The sequence below is a fragment of the Dipteris shenzhenensis genome, chromosome 32, assembly GCF_047967505.1.
Source record: "Dipteris shenzhenensis isolate YYH24624 ecotype China chromosome 32, Dip_SZ_1.0, whole genome shotgun sequence".
NCBI classification, from domain to species: Eukaryota; Viridiplantae; Streptophyta; class Polypodiopsida; order Gleicheniales; family Dipteridaceae; genus Dipteris; species Dipteris shenzhenensis.
The window spans coordinates 35,331,757-35,354,752 of NC_141627.1; the positions used below are offsets into that span (position 1 = coordinate 35,331,757).

Sequence of the window (22,996 nt, forward strand, 5' to 3'; positions counted from 1 at the left end):
TGCATGGTGTACAGAAAGGAAAGTGACAGTGGATGAGGGATCATAACACCTCCTGCCCAATGTAATGCAGAGTATTATCCTGAGAAGATCCAATTGGATTCCGACCTAGATGTCCCTTGTTTAAGAGTCTGGAAATGCTTGCTTGTAATCCGGAACCAAAAAAACATTCATCATATTGCACATTCACAGGGTGCTCCACCGCAGCACAGGCTATGTGCTCATCCAACACCTAATGTTGTTTCACAATGAAATCCATGTGCTGAGCAATCAGCATGTAACCACAATTTCCAACACATTGTAACAACGAATTGCCTGCTCTATAGTGTGAGCTGTTCCAGTTTTCATTGAATAAGGTACATTGACTAGTTCAAATGAAGACTAGCCATGATTCCAAAAGCATGTCAAAGCTCATAAAGTGCTAACTACTACAAAGAGTATGTATAATTTTTAAATGCATGGTCTCTATACCTCATGCATTTGACAATGGTACCTCACAAATAAGTAGACAATGAAAGGGACACACCTGAGGATTGGAAGCATCAATTTGTGCATGCTCAATTGCACGAGAAAATAGTTTTTCAGGATGCTTCATAAAGTATTGATCAAGTGGACTTTCAAATGCGACATAGACTGACAAAGAAGCCTTTTCTCTTCTTCCAGCTCTCCCTGCTTGCTGCCATAAACTGGATGTCACCTTGAATCAGTTCCTAAGTCTTAGCTAATAGTTATATGCTAAAACCTGCAATCAAAAATTCTGACAATCAACAGCCAAAAAACAATATAAAGTACACCTTATCAGATTGAATCAACCTAAATTCTTATCAACTCATTTCCAACTTCTACCATAATAGATGCTAACATACAGTATCTGTAACTCATAAGAGATCAAAGCATATGTCCGATCAAGTATGCATCACTACGCCTTTTCCAAAAGTCATTAGTGGCTTTCCCCCATGTTTTATCTTTTCCAATCTTCACTGCCCCTTCTATCCCCTCTGTTGGTAATGCTTTCCTGCCCTCTTTTGCTTTCATTTTTGTTCCCTTGACTTCTCAGCCTTTTTTGTCTTCCCTGTCACCTCTACTACTGTTCTTTGTCCTTTCGGTCGACATTCACAAATTTCCCTTTCTGTGCTATCTTCGAGTCTTCCGAATTCCTGGTTCTCTCTAGGAAATTTTCAATGTATCTTTCTACTTCTCACCAATATTTTCTACTTGAGTACTAGAAAACTGTAATATAGGGCTGGAGCATATTTGATAATATCTTATTGTTTTGGCAAGCAGTTGAGTAAGCATTTGGATATCCTTCTACTTCACTTTGAAAAGGCATAGCACAGGGTGGGCTGGGGTTTCTTGCAAGGAGCTTTACAATGTATGGGCTCCCTCGGGCAGTAGATTACAAGTGCTTCCCCTCTTTACTACTCAAGTTAGAATCAGGATCCTTTTTTATTTCTTTTATTTTGAAAAATTAACTTCTATTAAGTATGAAAGAAACCACCCGAAGTATAAACCCCCACGTCAAAATACATCATGCTGAGCATGAAAAAATTTATGGCATCAACGACCATAAAAATCCTGAAAGAGCCAAGACTGTGGCTGGAAACACCAGATCATGCTAGAGGGAGATTCAGAAAAAAGGGGTTGTTTTTGAATTCCTTAAGAAACAACCCCATCCTTGTTTTTTTTCAAAGAAAAGACTCTATTAAGTATGAATACAAAAACTCAAGGGCGATGAACATCATGCGAGGCATGAGAAAACAATACCCTAATAGGGCAAAGTCAACTTCATGTAAACGAGCTAGAAAATATCCAACGTTCAGGCTGAAAATGCCATCTGGACCCTGTTGTAGATTCCAAGAGGAATGGTAAGTTGAGCCCAATCCCTCAAGAAAACACTCCTCCTGATAGAGACTACCCATGAAGCATGGTTGTCAAGTGCAATCGTGTACAATGGGTATCGTTCGAGATTAGTGCAGTACTAAAAGAACAAAAATCCTTGAGCATATGTTCCATGATATGTTCGATGCAAAAAAAAAAGACAGATATTAGAGTTTTAGAGTAGGTACTTGTACAATTTTTTTTGAAATCTTGTTGAGACTTGATTCTTGAAATACAAACATGTTACATAGGTGCAAAAGAAGATGATTTATGTCATAAAGTGCCAGGCAAGTACCTCGGCCCTCCTACAAAAAAGTAATGAGTACAAAAAAAAAGAAAGGTTTAAACTATCAAGACCAAGGACCATGGTGCAACATAGATGTAAAAGGTTTTGCAAAAGGTGGTCAAGACTGAAGAGACTAGAGGCAAGAGTCTAAGTTGGTGGCACTTGTGGGGCAGCAGAGTATCCACAGCCCATGGTAGGGCAACCGTATGCTATGAGATGGAACTCCGAGAGCACATTGACCACGTGCTGCTAATGAGGCTAGCCTGATGAAGTTCCTTGTCCAAAAGTGTAGCAATCATTTACTTGAAGGTAGCTTCACTGCTCACATGCAAAATCTTTACAATATCTTCATATGCAGGCAGGAGACTTGAAAGCCGCATAGCCTTCATGTCTTCGTCATCCAGCAGCTGCTTTGTGTGCTCTCCCCAAGTGACATTTTCTGCCATCTTTAAACCCAAAATTTTAGATGGACAGTGGAGGTAAGGAATCAACAATCCCAGAACTGCAAGCTCCCCGTCAAACTCAGCTCCCCTTCCCTTCCAGCCCTCTGCCATCTAGCTTTCTGTCCCTTCCTGCCCTCCTTGCTTTCTACCTGATTTTTCTGTAGCTGTTGCCTCTGTAATCGCGATTTCTGGCTGTACACCAATCACAGTACAAGCAAGCAGTACAATTGCTGTACAAATAGGCTGTACACAGGGCTATACCTTGGCTGTTTCGCCTCTGTTGATGCAGGCTTTCCAGTGCATTTTGTCATGTTGTCAAGCTGTAAATTGGCAGTACACTTGCCGTACAATAGGCTGTACAAAAAGCCGTACATCAGGCCATACCTTTGCTGTCCTCATATTAGACTCATTTGCCTCCATTGATGCTGCCTCCATGGCCCATTTTACTGTTTGTTACCGGCCCAAAAGTTCGATGTTCATTTGAGAAGTACAGTGGGCTGCAAAAAGCCATACAATGCTGTACAAAGCTGGCTGCAATCAAGCTGAAATAGGTTCGAAGCTCCAGCTCCTTTTGACTCCTGTTGCAAGTGTTCAATTACCGCCTCAACTTTCAGGCTCCAACTATTGCAGAGCTCCTGATCAAGGCAATACCAGCCACTTCAGCTTTCTCAACTCCTAACTCACCCCTCTCAGCCTCTCTGTGTCACTGTCACCCCCCCTTTCCTTCCCTCTCCTGCCCCCAAATCAGCCTCTCCTTCAGCTCTACTCAAACCCTCCTTCTCCACTCTCAGTCCCTCCTTCCTAACTCTCCCCTCTCTGCCCTTCCCTCACCCCCTCATCCCCTTTCTCTCCTGCCCCTAGCTCAGACTCTCTTCCAGCTCTACTTAGCCCCTCCTCTCTTCTTAGTCCCTCTTCCTAGCCCCTAACTCAGCCTCTCCTTCTATCTTCTCTCTGCTAGAACTGTGTTAGAGCCCCAAGCTCCATCTCTTCCCCTTGAGAGTTCCTCCAAGCTCTTCCCCTTAGAATTCCCAGCTTTCCTCCTCCCCCGCTCCTCCTTCCTCTTCATACGACCGACGGATCTTCATCAGTTTGAAGTGGCCTTCCATCCAATGGCAACCCATTCATCAGTCCTCATCCACTTCCACTGGTCGCGAGAACATGTATTTTTTTAAAAGACAAGCTACTACAATACAAAAGAATGTGGAGCTTGAGAGCTCCACCAACACTCTTTGTACACATCCATGGGTTTCACCCTTCCAGATCACATGCTAAGGACTGGATGCTTGTGGCCTTGCCGTCGGACCTTTCCCAGCACCTCACTGATATTTGACTTTTGGGACGAGGTTTCTTTCAGGTGGCTTTTAACACTCCTAGAGCTGTGAGCACCATGCTCAATGCCAACCCTCTAGTGCTTGGTTCTAGGAAGATTTTCCTCAGGTCCTTCTCTCTTGGTTTCACCCAATAGAGGAGGACACGCAGACGAAGTCTCTTTTCATCAGATTTCCAAATCTGCCCTAGGTGTATCATCGGCTACTTGCCACGATTGAAGCTACTTTTGGAGTAATCACTGAGATCCCCCCTCCCTTTCCCTCGTTTACCCTCTTCAACACAACACAGGCGATCAAATCGAGATAGGGTTCCTAGAGTTAGGTTCATTGTCCCTAACCCAAACATTTTAGATGATCATATCATGCTTCAATGCCCGGATGGCTCTCTTTTTCAGCAGAGAGTAGAGATGAGGATGAACCAGTGCCACATATGTAGGATCTTTAGGAATTTTGCTAGAGATTTCCCAAAGAAGAAGAAAAGACATAAGAGAGCTTCTAGTGCGGCCCCCCCTCGCACTCGCCTTAGTGTTTCTTCAGCACCGCCTCACCATCCGACTACAGCTCCACATCTCGTTCTCAAAGCCCCTCGTTGGGGTTCAAGTTAGAGTTAGAGTCGCTCCACCACACTCAGATCAAGAGGGATCCTCTCACATCCCAGAATCTGCACCTTTGGGGGCTTCTAACATTCCGGTTCTGGTCACAATTACTGAAGCTCGGATGCTTTTTATGCAAAGAATTTGCATATTTGGGTTCTCATATGTAGAAGGGAGTGGCCACAGCTCTCTTTGATATTAGTGATTTCTATCACTTGATACTAACACCAGGAAGCGTGAGATTATTAGAAAGGAAATTGGTATTCGCCAACGTTGGAAGCCCAATAAAGAGAGGAACATAAATGAGCTATTGATGCTTGGATTCAGTAGCATCTTAATGCAGCAAAGGATCACTAGCAGATATCGTTAGATTAGAGAGCAGGGTATGCCTTTTCATGCACGAGTGGACTCACATGGGAGGTAGAGTCAATAAACACTTTTTCTTTACCCTGGCCCAAGAGATAGTGGAGAGAGTGTTTCGTAGCTGATTGACTCATACGGGGTGTTGCAATTAGATCCTAATGCCATTTTGTGTATAGCTACTGATATTTACGCCTCCCGACTCTGAGCAGATCCTGAGAGTGTGGCTAGACCGTGGCACTAAGGGATGAAGTAGACAAGATGCCATCCCAAGAAAAGGGGGCTTTGCTCCATAAGTGACTAGGTGGTGTCAAGGGAGCTCAAGTTAAGAATAAAGACTCCTCTCCCATAGATAAGACTCCATAAGTTAATAATAAAGACTCATCTACCATAGATAGTAACCTTTTGAATATGGTCGCCATCCAATTGTAAGTGCACCTAGCTCCTTGTTGGCGTGAGGCCAACTATCCTATCTTCCACTTCTCCGTCCTCAAGTGATTGGACTGCTTTCTATTCAGCATTGCCTATGAGATTGTAAATAGGCAAGGATCATATGATAGGAGATTGCCACGATTTTTAGTATGTTTGCTCCTTTCCATTTCTTTATGATCAAGAGCTCAGTAAGCTGGCTCTCTCTTTGGGGACCTAAGGTCTTTTATGAGAGGCATGACTCTACTTGGATACGACGACATTTAGTTGAGTCGTGCTCTCTAGATGATGTTCCCTTCTCACACTTCAGGCCCGAACATGCTTCCGTGCATTCTTCTTGGGAGATACTGGCGAGTCTTTCAGTGTGCCATGTCTAGAGAGCCAGATGCCAAAGGCACACACAATGTTTGCTAAGCACAATTTTATAAATAACATCTGATAATGCACTACCACATCATCAAGAGGTGGGAGTCCAAGATGCTGCCATTTGAGCTCTCTTGCTAGACCCGGAGGGGTCACCTCAATTGTCATGCTAACATTGAGATGCAAAGTGCTTCACAAAGATGGAAAAGATACAAGAAAGGGAACGGAGGGAGGGAGGAAATGGATGGCAGGAAGGGAGGTAAGGAAATGAGGAAGAGGAAGTCAAGAAAGCAGGATAGGGAAAGGGGGATCAATAGGCACGAATGAGAGTAAGGGATGGAAAGGGAACGGAGTGAGCAAGAAGGAGAGGAATTTTAGTCTAGGCCTGGGGTTAGGAAAGAGGAGACACAGCCTCTAAACATTTGATAAATTTCAAAAAAAAAATGAATGATTTTATTAAAAAAACCATAGCAGCTGCTTGGATTGCGCACCAAAAAAGAAAGCCTTGGGGGCTTCAAACGATGACATGCTCAGCCACAATGGGGCTGAGGCCAAGCAGGTAGCAGCCCTTTGAAAGGGTAGGCACAGCATCTCAAAAGCCCATGAAACACGCTGGTCCAAACCGTGGTGCAAGGCCCGCCCACAAGCTGTGAAGCAGCTTGCCAAGCCCACCAAAAGGCTCACAATGACAGACTGCTGGCAGAGGGCTGTGGCCGCTCTCTTTCGATCGAGCCCCACCTAGTAATCTTCGACCTCTGCCATGTTCTGCCAGAATGGAGTTTAGACCAAGTAGGTCAAACGCCCTTAGAAACGGGCAGCACATCATCTCAAATGCTGCCCAGAAAGGGGGCTGGTCCAAACAGGGGCGGCAAAGCCCGCCCACAAGCTATGAAGCAGCGTGCCAAACCCTCCAAACAGGCTGGAAGACCCGCCGCAACGACTAGACGCTGGCTGAGGGGGAAGAGAGCAGGAAGGCTAAAGAGGGCGATCACCTCAGTCCAACGGATAAAGGAAGAAGAGAAAGGCCAAAAGAGACATAAAATTACAAAAGGGACGAAGAAAGCTTGGCTAGGCGGAGGGCGGGGAAGGATAGGAATGGGAGCAAAGCAGCACAAATCACAAGCAGCGAGCTCAAGTTGATCTTTCTTTTGAACAGGTCAATGAAACCAGGTGAGGTGCTCTTGCCCTGGTAAGTTGTGTTTTATGAGAGTGTTCAAGGGGTTACCAATCAGATATTTAGAATCTGCATACTTGAAACGTGCTCATAAGCACTAATTCTTTGTATAGAAAGGGCTAGGCCCCATATCCCTTCTAAAGATGGTTTCTCCTAGCCAAGCTCATACTAAACCATCAGCCTTCAGAACTCAAAATGTAAAGGCAGATTAATAGCATAAGACCTATTTATGGTAATTATATTGTAGACCGAACAAGAAAACTTTGTTAATAAGTACCACCTATGTTCCAACCAGTAACCAAGTATAATATGCCCTCACTATTTCAAAATTTCTAGAATCTCTTACATAGATCAATGCTTGATTAGAAACCTGAACAAAGAAACTTCAAACAAACCTTAAAATGGGTACTACTAAATCTAGTACACCCAGACGGTGCTCAACGATGGCTAAAAATGGAGTGCCAAAGCAGTCAATATCAAGACGTTTAAGGGCAGTATCAGTTGTCATATCAATGGCCCGACTGGGGCGACAATGTTTTCAGGCGCATTTTCAGGACCCCCGACGAAGGGATGGCTATTGACACATTAGTGAGGCCTACATCCATGTACGTGACACCCTTCTGGGGATGTGATCTGACATAACTGAGTGGTGACGCCTAATGAGATCGACATTATCATACGGTTAGACCTACTTTAGCCCTATACGTCACGGACATGGAGGAGGCCAAAAATTCTCCACCAAGACTAGATTCTATCGCGACCAATTCTTGAGAGTATCAAAGGACGGAGTGAGCATTAGACCCCGATATTTGGAGGACAGGCGAGTCCCACGTGCCCTTAGGATTGCCATTGGGCAAATGCGATTCTTATCCCATCAGATGAGAATTGAGGCAGGGAGAGCGCAAGCACACCTAGGGGGAAACGGATCTGCAGATTGTGCACATTGGGTGAGGTTAAGACGGAGGAGCATTTCTTATGTATCTGCACCGTTTACTATGAGATCCGAGGACGCTATCACTGCCTCTTCCAGAAGGGACTTGGATTCAGGCCCCTCTCCAGATTGATTCACTTCCAGGACCAAGTCTGCTTCGGTCTCTAGCTAATGGAGATGAGACGTCATAGAGAAACCCTTCTGCGTTAGATCATAGAGTGAGACACAACTACTCAGCAGGGGACTGTGGTGGATCGAGCTTGGTGACACATCATAGACTTCCACACACTCGATTCTACCCCTGGACATGTCGGGATAGAGGAGGAGGAGATCGACGACATGAGAGCAATATGGACCAGTGAGATGAGACGACGATGAGAGACACAGCTAGAGACATTGGCCACCCACGATGCGATAGAGGACCAGAGCACACACGATGGAGGTCCATCCCCTTACAACTCTATTGCGAAAAGACCGCCCAACCAGAGTCGTTACTATTGATATGACCCACCGGATACAAAGAGCTCGGAGACCACGCCCTCCACCACAACGTGAGACAACCAGGCAGACACAGATTCTATACATTTTTGCAGCTCACAAGAGGGCCACCATGGCACCTGGATATGTCTTCTAACTCCTACTCCAAGACTGAGTCTAGCTATTAGTTGCTAGTTTTGGACTTGGAGTTCACATGTTTTGTATCTCTGATTTTAGTCTAGTATAGTACTTAGCAAAGGGTCTTAGTGAACCCCTTGCCTCAGCCCTTGTGTCTTGTATGAGCATGTGTCACTTAGATTTTGTATGAGCATGTGTCTTGTATGAGCATGTGTCTTAGTGAACCCCTTGCCTCAGCTCTTGTGTCTTGTATGGGCATGTGTCACTTAAATTTTGTACTTTGTCTCATGGGCCGCGAGGCCTTTTGAAGACGTTAATACATCATTCATTCTTTCTTTCTGACAGTCTCCTTAAATGAAGAAGGTCCTAGTGGGTCGCCATTTCCACGGACTATTTAATCCATGAATATTTTCCCTAACTGATTCACAAAACAATAGCACAATTCCCAACAAGCTGTGAATTTAGCCTAAGAACCAACTTATGCCATAAAATTTGGTGCACAAAATCGTAGTTACTTCTATTTGAGATTGGAATGCCGCCATTCCAAAGAGAAACTGACAACTTTCTGTCACTTATGTTTTGAAACAAGCATCATGAATGAGAGAAACTTAGATCCAACCTTATTATGCTCTAGAATTTGATGCATTCATGCAAAAAAAAAATCCTTCTATTTGAGATTGGCATGCAGGCATTCCGAAGATAAACCACCGACTTTCTGTTGCTTCTGTTTTGAGATAATCATCTTTAATGAGAGACATCATACCTAGCTACAGTTCCAGGGAAACCAAGGTGAAGAGTTGCATCAAGGCTACCAACATCAACTCCCAGTTCAAGAGCATTTGTGGCAGCAACAGCACGTAGCTTTCCACCAAAGAGGTCACTTTCAATGTCCCTTCGATCCTGCTCTCATCCATGTCAAACAGAAACGCACAGAGGTTGAATCCATTTCATCTTTCTATGTAAAATGATGAAAGTTATAATTACAATGCTATTTGCATTTGAGATACACCAGCTATAGAAAAGAGCCTGTGAAGCACCTCAAGTATGACAATATCGTATTTTGTTGCATCAGATAAGAAAAACTTAAAAAACATATAGAAGAGAGGAAACATGCAGCAGCACACAAACACAATCTCCATCTTATAGATGCAGCTCTACAAGCTTCCATATCAAAACTGATGTGTTTGCTGACGATTCAAAGTGTCAATGGCCTTGGCAGCTAGTTGTTGCAAGCAGCTCATTCCATTCACCCATCATAATGGCCGAGTGAAAAGCACTTCAGCCCATCGTCATACATCTTGACATGATGTTTACAAATGTGACCGGGGTGTCGCGCATGCACACAAAGAGAGGAAGGGAGGGGGCGGGGGGGAGGGCACCTCAACAGGATGACACTATTGCTCGAGAACAAAGCACCAACAGATGCCACAGCTGTTTTAATCTAGTAACTTCAAAGGTTTGAGATGAATCTTGTAGGGTGTAAGCCTCATGCCATGAGACATAAATGTGATAGAATGAAAGCTATCCTTTAATAACATGATAAATATATATATTTCAAAAAGAAAAAACCAAGGGCTAAGAGAGCTTTAAACAGCTCAACTAAAATCCAAACATTGCATCATTTGGTGTGTGTGTGTGTGTGTGTGTGTTGGGGGGGGGGGGGGGGGGCGGGGGGGAGAAGGGAGCAGTTACTAACTCATCCTGATCATGACAAATCAATGAAACACTTCAGGTGGGATGGCCCAGTAATAGGTCCCAATCTTAGGCAATATCAAGCAGCAACTAACGAGGAGGAGAACAATGCCGCCTTGCCACATCTGTGGAAAAAAATGTCCTTTATCAGATCCTATGTGCACAAGATACTTCAGAGAGGATATCAGAGATAATCTTAATAAAGGTTCATCCCTAGAAGCAAGTAACATCGAACATGTTGGAATGGAGGCATGCAGAATGTCAGTCAATAAGGAGGTGTCTCAGTTGTGGGTCTCAAGTGATGTGGGGTCAAACATGTCTAGTTGCTCAAGACTGTCTACCCCCTTTCTGCCTCGTTTCTTCCCTTCCCCACTCTCTAGTCGTCCTCCTCCCCAGCATGCCTGCCCCCCATCCCTCCCTTTCCTCTCACCGTACAGCTTGTATGGATGCCCATACAGGTCCATACAGCTTCCCTCTCCTACCTGCTACTTCCCTCTTCTCTCAGTGCTTTTGTCGCCTTCTTCCCAGACCTCAGTCCCACCTTCTCTGACCCCCTCTCCTTCGCTAGTCCAGCCACTCCCTCAGCCTGTTAGTTTCCTTGTTTAAAAAAGTGATGAACTATGGACTTAGCTCACTAAATTACCCTTGGGGTAATTTTGGGTTAGGATTAATAAAAGGGAAAAAAAGAGTGGTAGGTAGGCCATTCTAGGACATCCATGACGTTATGTCATGGATAGGGGTGAGAGACTACAGTCTCTAAGGGACCACATGATGTGGCAAGCCCCCACATACATGTATCAAGGATGAAGACGATGGTTTCCACGTGGCACCATTCTGTTGGTCTATCTCTTGTGGAGGGCGCTGCAACCTAGCATGCCCCCCGTTCTTGTTTTTGTTCATGGTATCCGATGCATTGAAGGCTAGACTTGTGAAACCCACCTGGGCAGCACACACAAAGCTGAGCATAGGTATTGGAAGTTCTTGAGGAATCCTCTGTAGAGGGAGGCCTCTTCTAGAAAGGAGAGAAATTTTTGAGTCATAGCTCACTTTTTTTTCCCCAAAGAAAAGACTTCTATTAAGTATGAAAGAAACTCCGAGAGCAAAGCTCAAGGGAAAAGTACATCATGAGAGGCATGAGAAAACAAAACTCTAATAGGGCTGAAAGTGCCACCTCAACTTTGAGGGAGACTTCGAGAAGAATGGGCACACCCTGCAAAACAATCCTCCTGGTAGAGTCTGCCTGTGAAGACCCATGCATGATTTCAAATGGCCACCAAGGCGTGTATTGTATCTGTCCAAATACTAACCAATGTGTGTTTAGGATGGACCTGGGAAGTGGGAACCATCCAAAGACTCTATGCATATGGATCTCCAAATATGCCATGCTGATATGCTCGCTAGAATCTGCCATGAAGTGTCCATAGAAACATATGCAGGTCTATATGGAGAGCTAGAAATGGGATCTTGTGACACGACGTAAGAGGTGAGCTTTCTTATCACATAGGATGGATGAGGTGATTCGATCTTTTCGAGGAGGTGACTCCACCTGTGTTCGGGAGCTCCTGTCTGAGGGGAAGTCACCTATCCCCATCACAAATCCTAATGTGTGGCACACTTATGCGACATTCCTCTATGAACCACGTCTCAAACACAACCGTATACCCCAAACCCACCACTTGCAGGCTGTTTACAGCACAAAATGCGTGAGCTGCTCTATGCCAGCTGCACAACTGGAGAGCTCAGGACCACGAGGGGCTATGCCCTGAGCATTTCACACATGGATAGGAGGTCCTAGCCCCGATTTTGGCACAGATGTTCAATAATGCCGTGCGCTGCGGTTTCCCCCTACTTGGACTACCACCACCATTGTGCGAATACACAAAGAAGGAAAACCCATGGATACTGGGAACTACCACACTCTCATGACTCGTCACAAACTGGCCAAGATCTGTGGGTCAATACTAGAGAGAGAGAGAGAGAGAGATCAGCTCCTACTTGGAAGCACACTGGCAGAGGGCACAAGGGCAAGCTGGTTTTCGGAGACAGCATTCCACCCTTGATCACATCTTCACCTTGGGGGCAGTCATCGAGGAGGCAAGGTCGAGATCCCAGAAAGTCTATGCTTGTTTTGTAGACTTTCGGAAGGTCTTCGATATAGTCCCACAATTTCGCATGATCAGGTGACCTCAGGAGATGCATATCCCAAGAGACATGATATGGGGAGTGACGAGCCTATAGTCGGTTAGAGAAAGAGTGTGCGCCCCTTGAGGCATGTCAAACTGGATCGAGAATACAATAAGGGTAAAGCAAGGATGCTCTCTCTCAGTGACATTATTTGGGATATACATTGATGAGATCATGGACTTCATTGACCATATGGGGAGCGAGGGATCATTGTCGGTTGACCTGATGATAAAGATATTACTGTACGTACATGGAATAGTCCTCCTATCTTCCTCAGCTGCAGGCCTACAAAGGCACTTAGAGGCCCTAGAGGTGTTGTGCCGAGAGAGACCTGACAGTCAATGTTGGCAAGACCAAGGTTATGATTTTCAACACCTCACAAGCAGTTCTTCATCGATACCGTTTCACTTACCAAGGGGAGCCAGTGGAGATTGTGCAGTCGTACACTTACCAAGGAGCAATATTTGCATATTCAATTTTCACAATGTCTCATGTAACCAAGGCACAACTTACACAAGGGCAGGAAGCTCTGGCTCGACTAGAGAGACTATACTTTCAGGCACATTTCCAGGACCCCCCGACTAAGGGATGGCTATTCAACACATTAGTGAGACTGGCAGCCATGTACGCAGCACCTTTCTAGGGAGGCGACTTGTCAGCGACGACTAGTGGCGGCGCTTCAAGAGGTTGCAAGTGACTATGGGCTGCAGAATAATTCGGAGCAAGCCAACGGTCCCCCACCAAATCATAGAGGCAGAGTTCAACATTGAGACTGCTCCAGGTTGATGCCGTCTTCCAAATGGTCACTTATCTCCACAAGGTCTGTGCATTACCTAGAGGGAGACTACCAAGATTGGCACTAGAGTCGTCTATACGACTTAGTCAGCTGAGAGGGGACTTAGCATGGCTTGGTATGCACGCATATCCAAATGGTTTCGTAACCAAGGTATTTAGATCGGCCGTCTCCCCCCCTTTCAATACAGCTTAGATGCTCCTGATCGTCTGATTCCATGGGAGGAGATCAACCATATTGTACGGTTGGACCTGCTCCAACTCCATATGTCACAAACTTCGGGGGGGGCGGGGGCTGCACTAGGAGCTTTCCATCAAGATCCAATTCTACTGTGATCACTTCCTAAGAGTAACGGTAGATGGAGTGATCATCGAACCCCTGTACTTGGAGGACAAACAAGTCTCACTTGCTCTGAGGATCACCTTGGACAGGTGCGGGTAACATTCGATTATTAGGACGAGGCTTCTTCCACATGATTTTTTATCCTTCTGGTGCTGCAAGCACAGTGCTACAATCGAGTCCTTTGACGCTTGGTTCCATGAGGATTTTCCTCACTCTGTTCACCTTGGGCTCTGACCTGGTAGAGAACAATAGACGGATTACCTCATTCTTCATCAGTTTCCCAAGTCATCCTTAGGTTTATCATCGTCTTTTTGCCACAATCGAAGCATCATTTGAGGCTGGTCACAAAGATCCCCCTCTCCCTGGTTTACCTTCTTCCGTAGCGGAGGCGATCAGATGTGGTGGGATCCTTGGAGGTAGGGTCTTTTTTTAATCGTAACGTTTCAAATGACCATATTATGCTTTAGTGCCCAAATGGTTCTTTATTTCGGCAAAGAGTTGAGATAGCAAGCAGAAAGAAAGAAAGAAAGATGTATTACCGTCTTCTATAGGCCTCGCGGGCCTATGAGACAAAGTACATAACTAGAGATAACCCATACAAGCCCACTGTGGGCTGAAGCAAAGGGCTTGCTAAGGCCCTTATGCTGGGTACTAAATTAAATAGAAACTAAAGAAACAAAAGTAGTACTCAAAACTCAAGATTCAACTACATAGCCTGGTGCAAGGGTAGCTCTCCTATGAGCTGCAAAATAACCTTGTATATCTGTGTCTGTTGAGTCGTCTCTCTTGGTGGTGGGGGCATGGTCTGCGTGACCTCTGTATCTGATGGGCCATGTTGATGGCGACTCCTTTGATCAGGCGGTCCCCTCCAAATATTGTTGTGATGGGCTGAACCACCATTGTACGTGCTCTGGTCCGCCTTTGCATCTCTAGCTGCATATCTCCTCGTCGTCTCCTCATCCCACTGACCCCACTTGGCCCTCATATCCTCTATCTTCTCCTCCTCAACTCCAGCATGTCCAGGGGTAGACTCAAATGTGCATTGGTCTCGTGTGTCACAATCACCTCCTGCTCTCTAATGCGATGTAACAAAGTCTCTCTGTGTCGTCGCATCTCCATTAGATAGAAACCAATGCAAACCTGGTCCTAGAAGTGAATCTGGATCTTCTTCAAAGCAATTTGGAGAGAATTAGAGTTCTCACGAGAAGTCTTCCTTCTACAAAAATTAAATGAAAAAATAAGGACTGTAGATAAACATCAAAGGAGCTAGGATTCATAGTTTGAAAAGATGGTTACATTGATAAGAAGGGTTATTTTATTTTGGCAATGCAAGTAATGTATGGGGCTCATATTCCAGTCATAGATGATGGCAAGGTCAAATGAAATCCAATATGAAAAGAGGTGAATAATGAATTTGAAAAGAAGGTACAAAGTAATCAGGCGTGGATGACCTCACTGGTAAGATGTACATCTATTAGGCTAAATAACCACAGACTAGCGAGATGGACAAAAAAGATGGATGAAGATTTTTCTTTTAATAAGTGGATGCATGTGTTGATTCGGGCTTCCTTTCTTGCCCCAAATAAGATGATGAGGTTTGCCTTACTACAGCACTCAATCGGATAAGTGAATATGTGATTTCTTGATTCATGATAGCCCTTGTAATGAGTTTTTTAAAATATTTATTTTTTTCTTTTTGTGACGAATGCTTTTTAGTTTGATGTTCGGTGAGCAAATATCTTTTAGTTTTTATTTTGTCATGAAGGTTGAATAATGGTAGTGGGATAAAAACCACCGTCAAGAACATACTCTTTTACTTGCGAAAACTATGTAAATGTGGCAAGGTATTTCACTAGTAAGCTTTCACGCAATAACATGGAAGTTGTTCATGAACAAAGAAGAACGGAAACAAAAAAACATGGTGGAGAGGAGGCATGGTATCCTCTTACAAGATTTTGGCAAAGATGATGGTTGACATACTATGTTGTTATTAGTTGATTTATCACTACTAAGCAATTGAATTAATTCACGTACTAAAGTGTCAATTGTGCTGCTTTTTTATGTTTAATTCGCTAAAAAAAGCCCACATTTGACTATGAGATTGACATAGAGTGGGCCAAGTTAGCAAAGAAGACGCATCGAACAACAAGGTTTTTTCATGTTTTTTGAAAATATAAACGTCAAAGATATTATTTTTTCCTGTGCCATTTGTATTAAAGCTTGCTTCATGCTTATTGTTGTAAGAAATCCTACACACCTTAAGTCACTTGTTAGAAGACGATGGGAGAAGTTGGGTATGGCCAATCCCAAATTGGGTGACAAGTGGTTCAAATTGATGCTAGCATTGTTTTGGACAGTTGGTGTTCAAAAATTGAAACTCTCTAGAAATGCACAACTAACCAATGAATGAGAGTGAAATGCACAAATAACCCATGAATGAGAGTGAAATATCCATTAAAGTTAAGTGGCAGTGAAACCGGCCTCTAATCACTCAGAAGGCAGTGGAACTAAACCTTTAATCACTTCAGCACTTTTTTACAGCTCACAAAGCATATATCACAACCATTAACCATTGCATGATCACCATTTGGTATTTACCCATTTGTTCACAAACAAAACCACTGAAAAAAGGGATGGAGGCTAGAATGCCCCTGCTCAACAAACATAGACAAGTGCACCCGATTGGCCCCAAACACCGTGGCACCTCTTTCGGTATTTCTTTATATTTCACAATGAAATGATTACAATTTGCATCTGGGAGACCTTCCCTGCAACTGAGCACGCAACCCCAATTCAATGAGCCTTCGCAAGGTTTTCAAGCATAGAACACCATCACATAAGTGCACTTAACCCATAGGCTCAATCCAAAGGCATTCTCTTTTCCGAGTGGCAATTCCATTGGCTGTCCAAATGCAATCACACTGCACCCCAGCTGCACTCTCTTTGAGTGGTTTCCAGATGGCATTCACAAAGCTTTTCAAAGCTCCAGCAAAGTATCCAACCAAAGAATGACTCATGTAGCACTACCTGGGCACGCCCACACGAGGCCAACCAATAGCTTATGGCAAAAAGAAATTGCAACAGCAAAATCACAACTCACCAAGTCCTGAAAACTCGAACCAAGTCCTCAATCACCAAGAAGACATAGTAGCCAATGCCCAATTGCATTCTCAGCCAAAAAGGAGTGCAAAGGCATGAAGAAAGAGCATTTACAAGAGCCGACCAGCAAGAATTCCACTGAAAAATTCGAAAAGAAGCACTTCTGTCGCGAAGCAGTGGGAGTTCTTGGGCTCAAAAGAAGTGTGCTTCAAAGAGGAATGCATTGAGAAGGTTTTGGAGAAGTTTCATCATCGGAAAGTCCTCCAAAACTGAGAAAAACCGGTCAACCAGCGTGTGGGACCACTCGAAATCCAACAGAAAGCTGTAGCTTTGCAAGAGGAGAGGCCCAAGAGGCTGTAGAAGCAAAAAGGTCTAGAAAAAGCTACTTTTGCAAATTCGACTAGCAAAAGAAGTGCTCAGCTATGCCCGTTCTACCAAACGCACGAAGGGAAAAGCATATCATTGTGAAGAGGAGGCAAAGGGGAAGCCATCAGGCCAAACGGAAGTCGAGGAATCCAAACGGGTGAGGAGTTATAAAGAAAAACGGAAGGAGGCTAAAAAACCAGTCCAAAATCTCAACAGAGAGAGAAGATGAGAGAGAAAACCACACATGTGAAGTTTAGAAGACCCAGGAAGGTCAAGGAATGGCAAAGGAGCATGTAGAAGGCACTAGAGCCACCTGGAACTCTAGGGGGGCCACTGAAGGTACATGACCCTCTAGGGGACCCATTAAAAATGCCACGTCATCATTTCCCAACAACCACTCTTTTAATTCCTTGGAATGCCTTTGGGCCTTGGGATTAATTACGCTTATGTGCTAGGCACCATGCCACGTTTAATTACACATTATTAAGCCCACGGTTGGACTTTTAAAACCAAAGTTATCACAATCTTGTAGTACATTAAAGTACTTAGAATTTCACGTCCCCGTGACAGGCGGAGCTACAGTTCGAAGTTTATTTAGAATCTCTATTTCAAACAAGGATTTTAGATCATAGATATCAAAGCAGACCTGGCTATTTCATTTATAGAGAGAGACAAAGAACGTAGTGCAAACCTTGGCCTAGTTATACCCTTTCTTATCCACACATGAAGTTATGTCTTTACATAAGTAATTCGATCTCTTCGAGAAACAAAAATAGACACAAGATTTTAAAGGCATTTAAATTAAGAATGTCGTCCAACCCCAAAACAAGAGAAAAACAATATGATATCACCAAGAGTGCCATGAGATTGGTTTATAGGTAGTGGCAATATTCATTTTTATTGGACAATCCTATCATTTTTAAGTGTTTCAATATGATTATAATTTTATGTAATTTGTAGGTACGTGTGTGATGTTTAACAATTGAATGGTATTCAAATGCTTAGATGCTATATAGACTTGGAAGAATGTTAAAGATACTTCAATACGCACAAGTCAATTTGGTTATTTGTAATAAAACTCCAAATGTTTGACTTCAATGGTATATATGTTTATCAATTGTAGGAGATCTTGATACATCAGGGGACCTGTCTAAATGGAAGATTGATACTTATCCTCGATGGATCGATTCTGAGGTGGATGAATGTCTTGATTGTGTGAAAGAGAGTTGTACCTTGTCCATAATGATGATTTTTCAAGAAATTTAACAGCATTTATGCATGAGGGATTTGTCATACACCCAAGTAGTGAAACCCATATCCTTTTTGTATACATCTTTACAGTTTTTAATATCTATGTACCTCTTTGCATTCTTAGATGGAGATAGGCCATAACATGCCTCCACGTGCTAGCTTCCTTACAAATAGATGTTTTTTTACTTCTTGAAAAAAAATCCTTGTGGACAAGATACGGCTCTTTTTCACAATTGGAGCATTTACCCACCTCATAATCGATCCACCAAGGACAATTTTCAATCTCTTATTTAGATAAACCCCCTGGTATTTCACGATTTTTTGCAATTAACCAACATCGATGTCATTTAAGTCAACAATTTGGAGTTTCTTAATATATAATTCAATTCACTTGTGTGTGCCTTCTCTCAGTATATAGTCGTGAAACTATCTTCAAAATTCTTCTAAGCATGCATAGCATCTAGACGTTTGAATATTATTCCATTATCCAACATCATCAGACACATATCTAGAATTTACAAAAAATTATAAGCATATTGAAACACTTAAAAATGATAGAATTATCTAGCAAAATGAAAGCATCTATTATCCTTATGTCACTCTTGATGATCTCATATTGCTTTTTCCATGCTGTTAGGTTGGATTGCATCCTTAGTCTGCATGTTGCACACCTCCCACTAGTGTATCTACCATTAGTTCTACCATCAACAATCACTTTCTATCTTCATGCAAATAAAATTCTAGTCCTAGCATGCAAAACATGACCTGACATGTACAATAATATCAGTTCCGCCTAGTTCCTACCACTAGCAATTCCAAATCGGGGTCCTCAAAATCTGCCCCTCATTTTTGCCCACCCCTTAGCTGTGGACATTCATGTTTAGCAGTATCCTTTTGCTTTGCCTATTATCCTCCTAGATCAAATGAAAACAAGTCAATACATCTCCATTGGTCACTTCATGTAAGCAAATAACCTAGATCAAAAACCATCTTATCCCCTACAAAGAACAATTGGACCCATCTCTTCCCTCTATCATACGGTGGCCACACAATCCAGCATCTCTACACACCAAACTGTCATCATCAGATAAAGTATCCAAAGACAAGTTATTGTACCATACATCTTCTAAGGTATCCCAATCCATCTTGTAGATAAAGCATCTAAAGACAAGCTATTGTACCATATATCTTCTAAGGTATCCCAATCCATCATCTTGTCAAGAACCTGTATCGCATAGGGATCCACCCACACATAGACATTCGATTTGCATCACAATACCAACTCGTTGCAACACCCTGAACCTCTCCTTCCACAATTGATCCACCCATAATTCTATTTCATGGATGTAGAAACTAGTTTTCTTGGGCAAAAGCCTTGGAAAAACTTCTTTATTTTTTATGCATACAATCTTGTACCCCTTCTTCAAGTGGAGATTGAATAGACAGTACCAAATGGATTTTCACTTCAGCTCATCTCAGATTTCCTTTCTCTCCTCTTATGGCTGCCACTAAAATCCTCTTGGAGTGTTCCTCTTTGGAGATATATACCTAGATGAATCCAGGAACATTCCCAAACTCATCCTCTAAAAACACAACATAGTGCAGTTTCAATCTCATGATAGTCACTCACAAGGTTGAAAACCATAAACTCCATCATGCATAGCAGGGACTAGCTACTATGACATCCCCACTGACGTCATCAGCGCCCAACAGTGGGTGTAGACCATAGTATAAAAATATGCTCTCACACATACAAATCCACACACCCACACATACTTGAGCATCCATTTATACAAAGTCTTCGTACTGAGTTTCTGTCGGCACTCCGGAGGTGAAGGGCAGACTCAGCCATGATGAAGGCTAGCACTAAAGGAGAAGGCTAATCAAAAGGTAGTCCACAATCTCTTCATTCAAGCTACAACTGCTTGTGAAGTCTAAACATTTTCATTTTAGTCTCTCCCCAACGATCATCTAAATCTAAATCTAGCTGATAGGGCAACGCACCATTTAAGATAGAAAGAATTATCACAATACCAGCAGGCCACAACTTGGACGAAAACTTCACGAGGTGAAATTTGCATGTCCCCTAATACGGCAGAAGCATATACCTAGATGAATCCAGGAACATTCCCAAACTCATCCTCTAAAAACACAACATAGTGCAGTTTCAATCTCATGATAGTCACTCACAAGGTTGAAAACCATAAACTCCATCGTGCATAGCAGGGACTAGCTACTATGACATCCCCACTGACGTCATCAGCGCCCAACAGTGGGTGTAGACCATAGTCTAAAAATATGCTCTCACACATACAAATCCACACACCCACACATACTTGAGCATCCATTTCCTCTTTGGAGAGCACATTCCTCTTTGAAGTGTTTCTCCCACTCTCCGGAAGAGAGAGATAGGACCCTGTCATGTGGAATGATAGCATACTTGATGAGCATGGCAGACCTCACTTGGCAACATCATACTTCATGAGCATGGCAGACCTCACTTGGCAAGTCCCAATTATATGGAATGATCCAAATGGGAGAGAGGCCCTGCCTCCTCTATAGGATCCTGAAAAGATTTCAAAAAGCTTCAGAGGATCGTAAATAGCAAATGGTAGGTTACCTCAGAGGAAGTGCAAGGAGGATTCAACAGATTGATGCAGCCTTACCCGAGGATTGGGTGGATACATATGACAAGTATGTTGTTGGTTCTACTTGGATGGGGCCTCTCATGAGGAAAAGCATTCCACTTCAAGTTATAGCCTCTTAACAAGCACACAAGGATGCCTTTGTCTTTGATGTTCAGTCAAGTGGCAGGCTATCTAGATCTTCATATAATATTCTCTTGGGCATTTCCTTTAGGCCTGTCAATATCTTAGGATATGTGGAGCATGGCAAGGACTCGGAGTGGCACCTAGATCTGAACCCACGTCTTAATCTCCTCAGAGTGGAATCTAGATCCGATGACCCTTTTTACTCTCTTGGGGTCCATGGAGGATTTGGCTATATGGAGGAGTCTCCATTAAGTTCTTGTAGTGGGATCCTGGAGAGTGGGAGTGGATTGATATAGGGCACCGAGAAAAGAGTCTCCCCTTCTTTCGTTATACTATAAGTTATGGCAGGAAACTTCAGATCAATTGTAAAGGCTGGAGGCCCTCCAAAGCCCCTCACTGGGAGGAGACTCTCGAAATCCCTCAGAAATAGAAAAATCACTCTATTCTTTTGGATGTCTATTCATGGAGGAATTGTGGAGGCCCAAGCGCAATGTGGAGGCCCAGGCGCAAAGCCTTTGATACAGTACCAAGGGCCCGCCTTTTTAGAAGGTTACAGGAGTTGGGTTATGACCAAGAGATCATGTGGGATGTTACGGCACTGTACGACAGTGTTTCAAGTAGAGTCCAGACAAGAGCTAGATGGACAGAGGAGATAATAAGCACTTTCGAGAGAGTCAAACAAGGGTTCCCTCTCTCACCAACCTTGTTTGGCTAGGGAACAAAGAATGAAGAGGAAAGGGAGGCGAACAAGGAAGAGTGGAAGGGTAGGCAGAAGCGACGAACATGGCTTTGGAAAGAAAACAGAGCACAGGGCCAGCGGGTCCAAGGATGGTCAGAATGTCGCAGTTGGGGAAGCCAGGGAGCAGCATAACCCACTCACCAAGTTAGGAAAGGAGAAGGGTGGACTATTCTTAGGATGAACAGTCTTACAAGAAAATTAGAATATAAATGCAACTATATGCTCACATGTGAAGTGAGTAGGAAAAATGATGTATTAAAGGATCCATTACACGTAATGTCAGCAATGATTTTACAATTTGCTATAGTAGCTTGGCAAGGCTCCTTTGCAAAGCCTTAAACTATCAAAATTCACTATAGTACCTTGGCTTGCTTTGGGTAATGTATAGTCCATGTTACTTTTTCTCTCTCTTCTTTTTGGTTCTAACCTGCCTGAGATTGTTAATACTAATTTAGTTACCTCATAAAAGTGTTGCTGCTAATGAATACACCTTCAAATTGTAGATACCAATTTATTGACCTCGTAAAAGTGTTGTAGCTTCATAGTATACTTCCTCATCTCTAAAATTCCTAACCATAGCAACTAGCCCAAAAAATAAATATAGTGTTGTCACTCCTACCTGTGCTGTATAACCTGCTCGATATGCTCTTATTGTGTTCACTAGATCTGGAGCAGTCTCCTTCAATATTTCACGCCTGTAAATCATAATAGCATCAAGATTCAACCAATATGCACTGACAAGCATTAAACAAAGAGTTAACCTTAAGAATGAAATCTTCTTACGTGTAGCTAAGAACAAGCTCACTTAGCTTGCGTGTTTTGCAAAATGATATGCACCGTAGGTTATGTTGCACCATTTCTGTCAATAGTGAAGCCACCTCTACCATTGGACTGCAAAAAATAGACAAAGCATTAGTTGGCAATATGAGAATGACTAATTTCACAAGCTTTTGGAAATTTCTACTATTCACAATATACTTCATTTTACAACCCTTAGCTTTCTTGAATATTTATGGGCAAAAGAAAAAAAAAACTTTTGTGAGTGACCGAGTACTAAATTTCAAAGCTTTTCTAAGAGTATACTAAGTCATCTTCACATACCCTAACACTAAGTTCACAGAATATCTTGGCAACATCACCAAAACCTATGGAGCTTATGGTTTTCCTTCAGCTAGCACTACCACTATGGCCTCCTAGTAGACAGGCTAGACCATAGGTGATCAGACTTTGCACACATGAGGATCTACCGGGATTCTAGCAGATACGACAATGTCCAGTCTCTCCCCCATTGTTCTGCACTTAGAGCATCCCCTTAAGAGCAGCCCGTTAAAGGCTCCCTCAGAGGAATCAGGGTCCCCGACA

General features: G+C 43.2%; 1 protein-coding gene across 5 annotated transcripts in view; it reads right to left on the minus strand.

Annotated features, from left to right (window-relative positions):
- The window catches only part of LOC147880662 (UBQ, helicase-c and DEAD-like helicase domain-containing protein), a 150,614-nt gene that overhangs the window by 72,199 nt on the left and 55,419 nt on the right, over positions 1-22,996 (minus strand). For 4 of the 5 annotated variants that reach the window (XM_087370748.1, XM_087370747.1, XM_087370746.1 and 1 more), the window contains exons 15-19: positions 22,418-22,525; positions 22,254-22,329; positions 9,161-9,297; positions 524-683; positions 50-229 (exon numbers count right to left, since the gene is read on the minus strand). In XM_087370748.1, coding sequence (XP_087226874.1) covers positions 50-229; positions 524-683; positions 9,161-9,297; positions 22,254-22,329; positions 22,418-22,525 — 661 coding nt within the window. The remainder of the gene's footprint in view (positions 1-49; positions 230-523; positions 684-9,160; positions 9,298-22,253; positions 22,330-22,417; positions 22,526-22,996) is intronic. The other variant, XM_087370749.1, reaches the window with a different exon arrangement.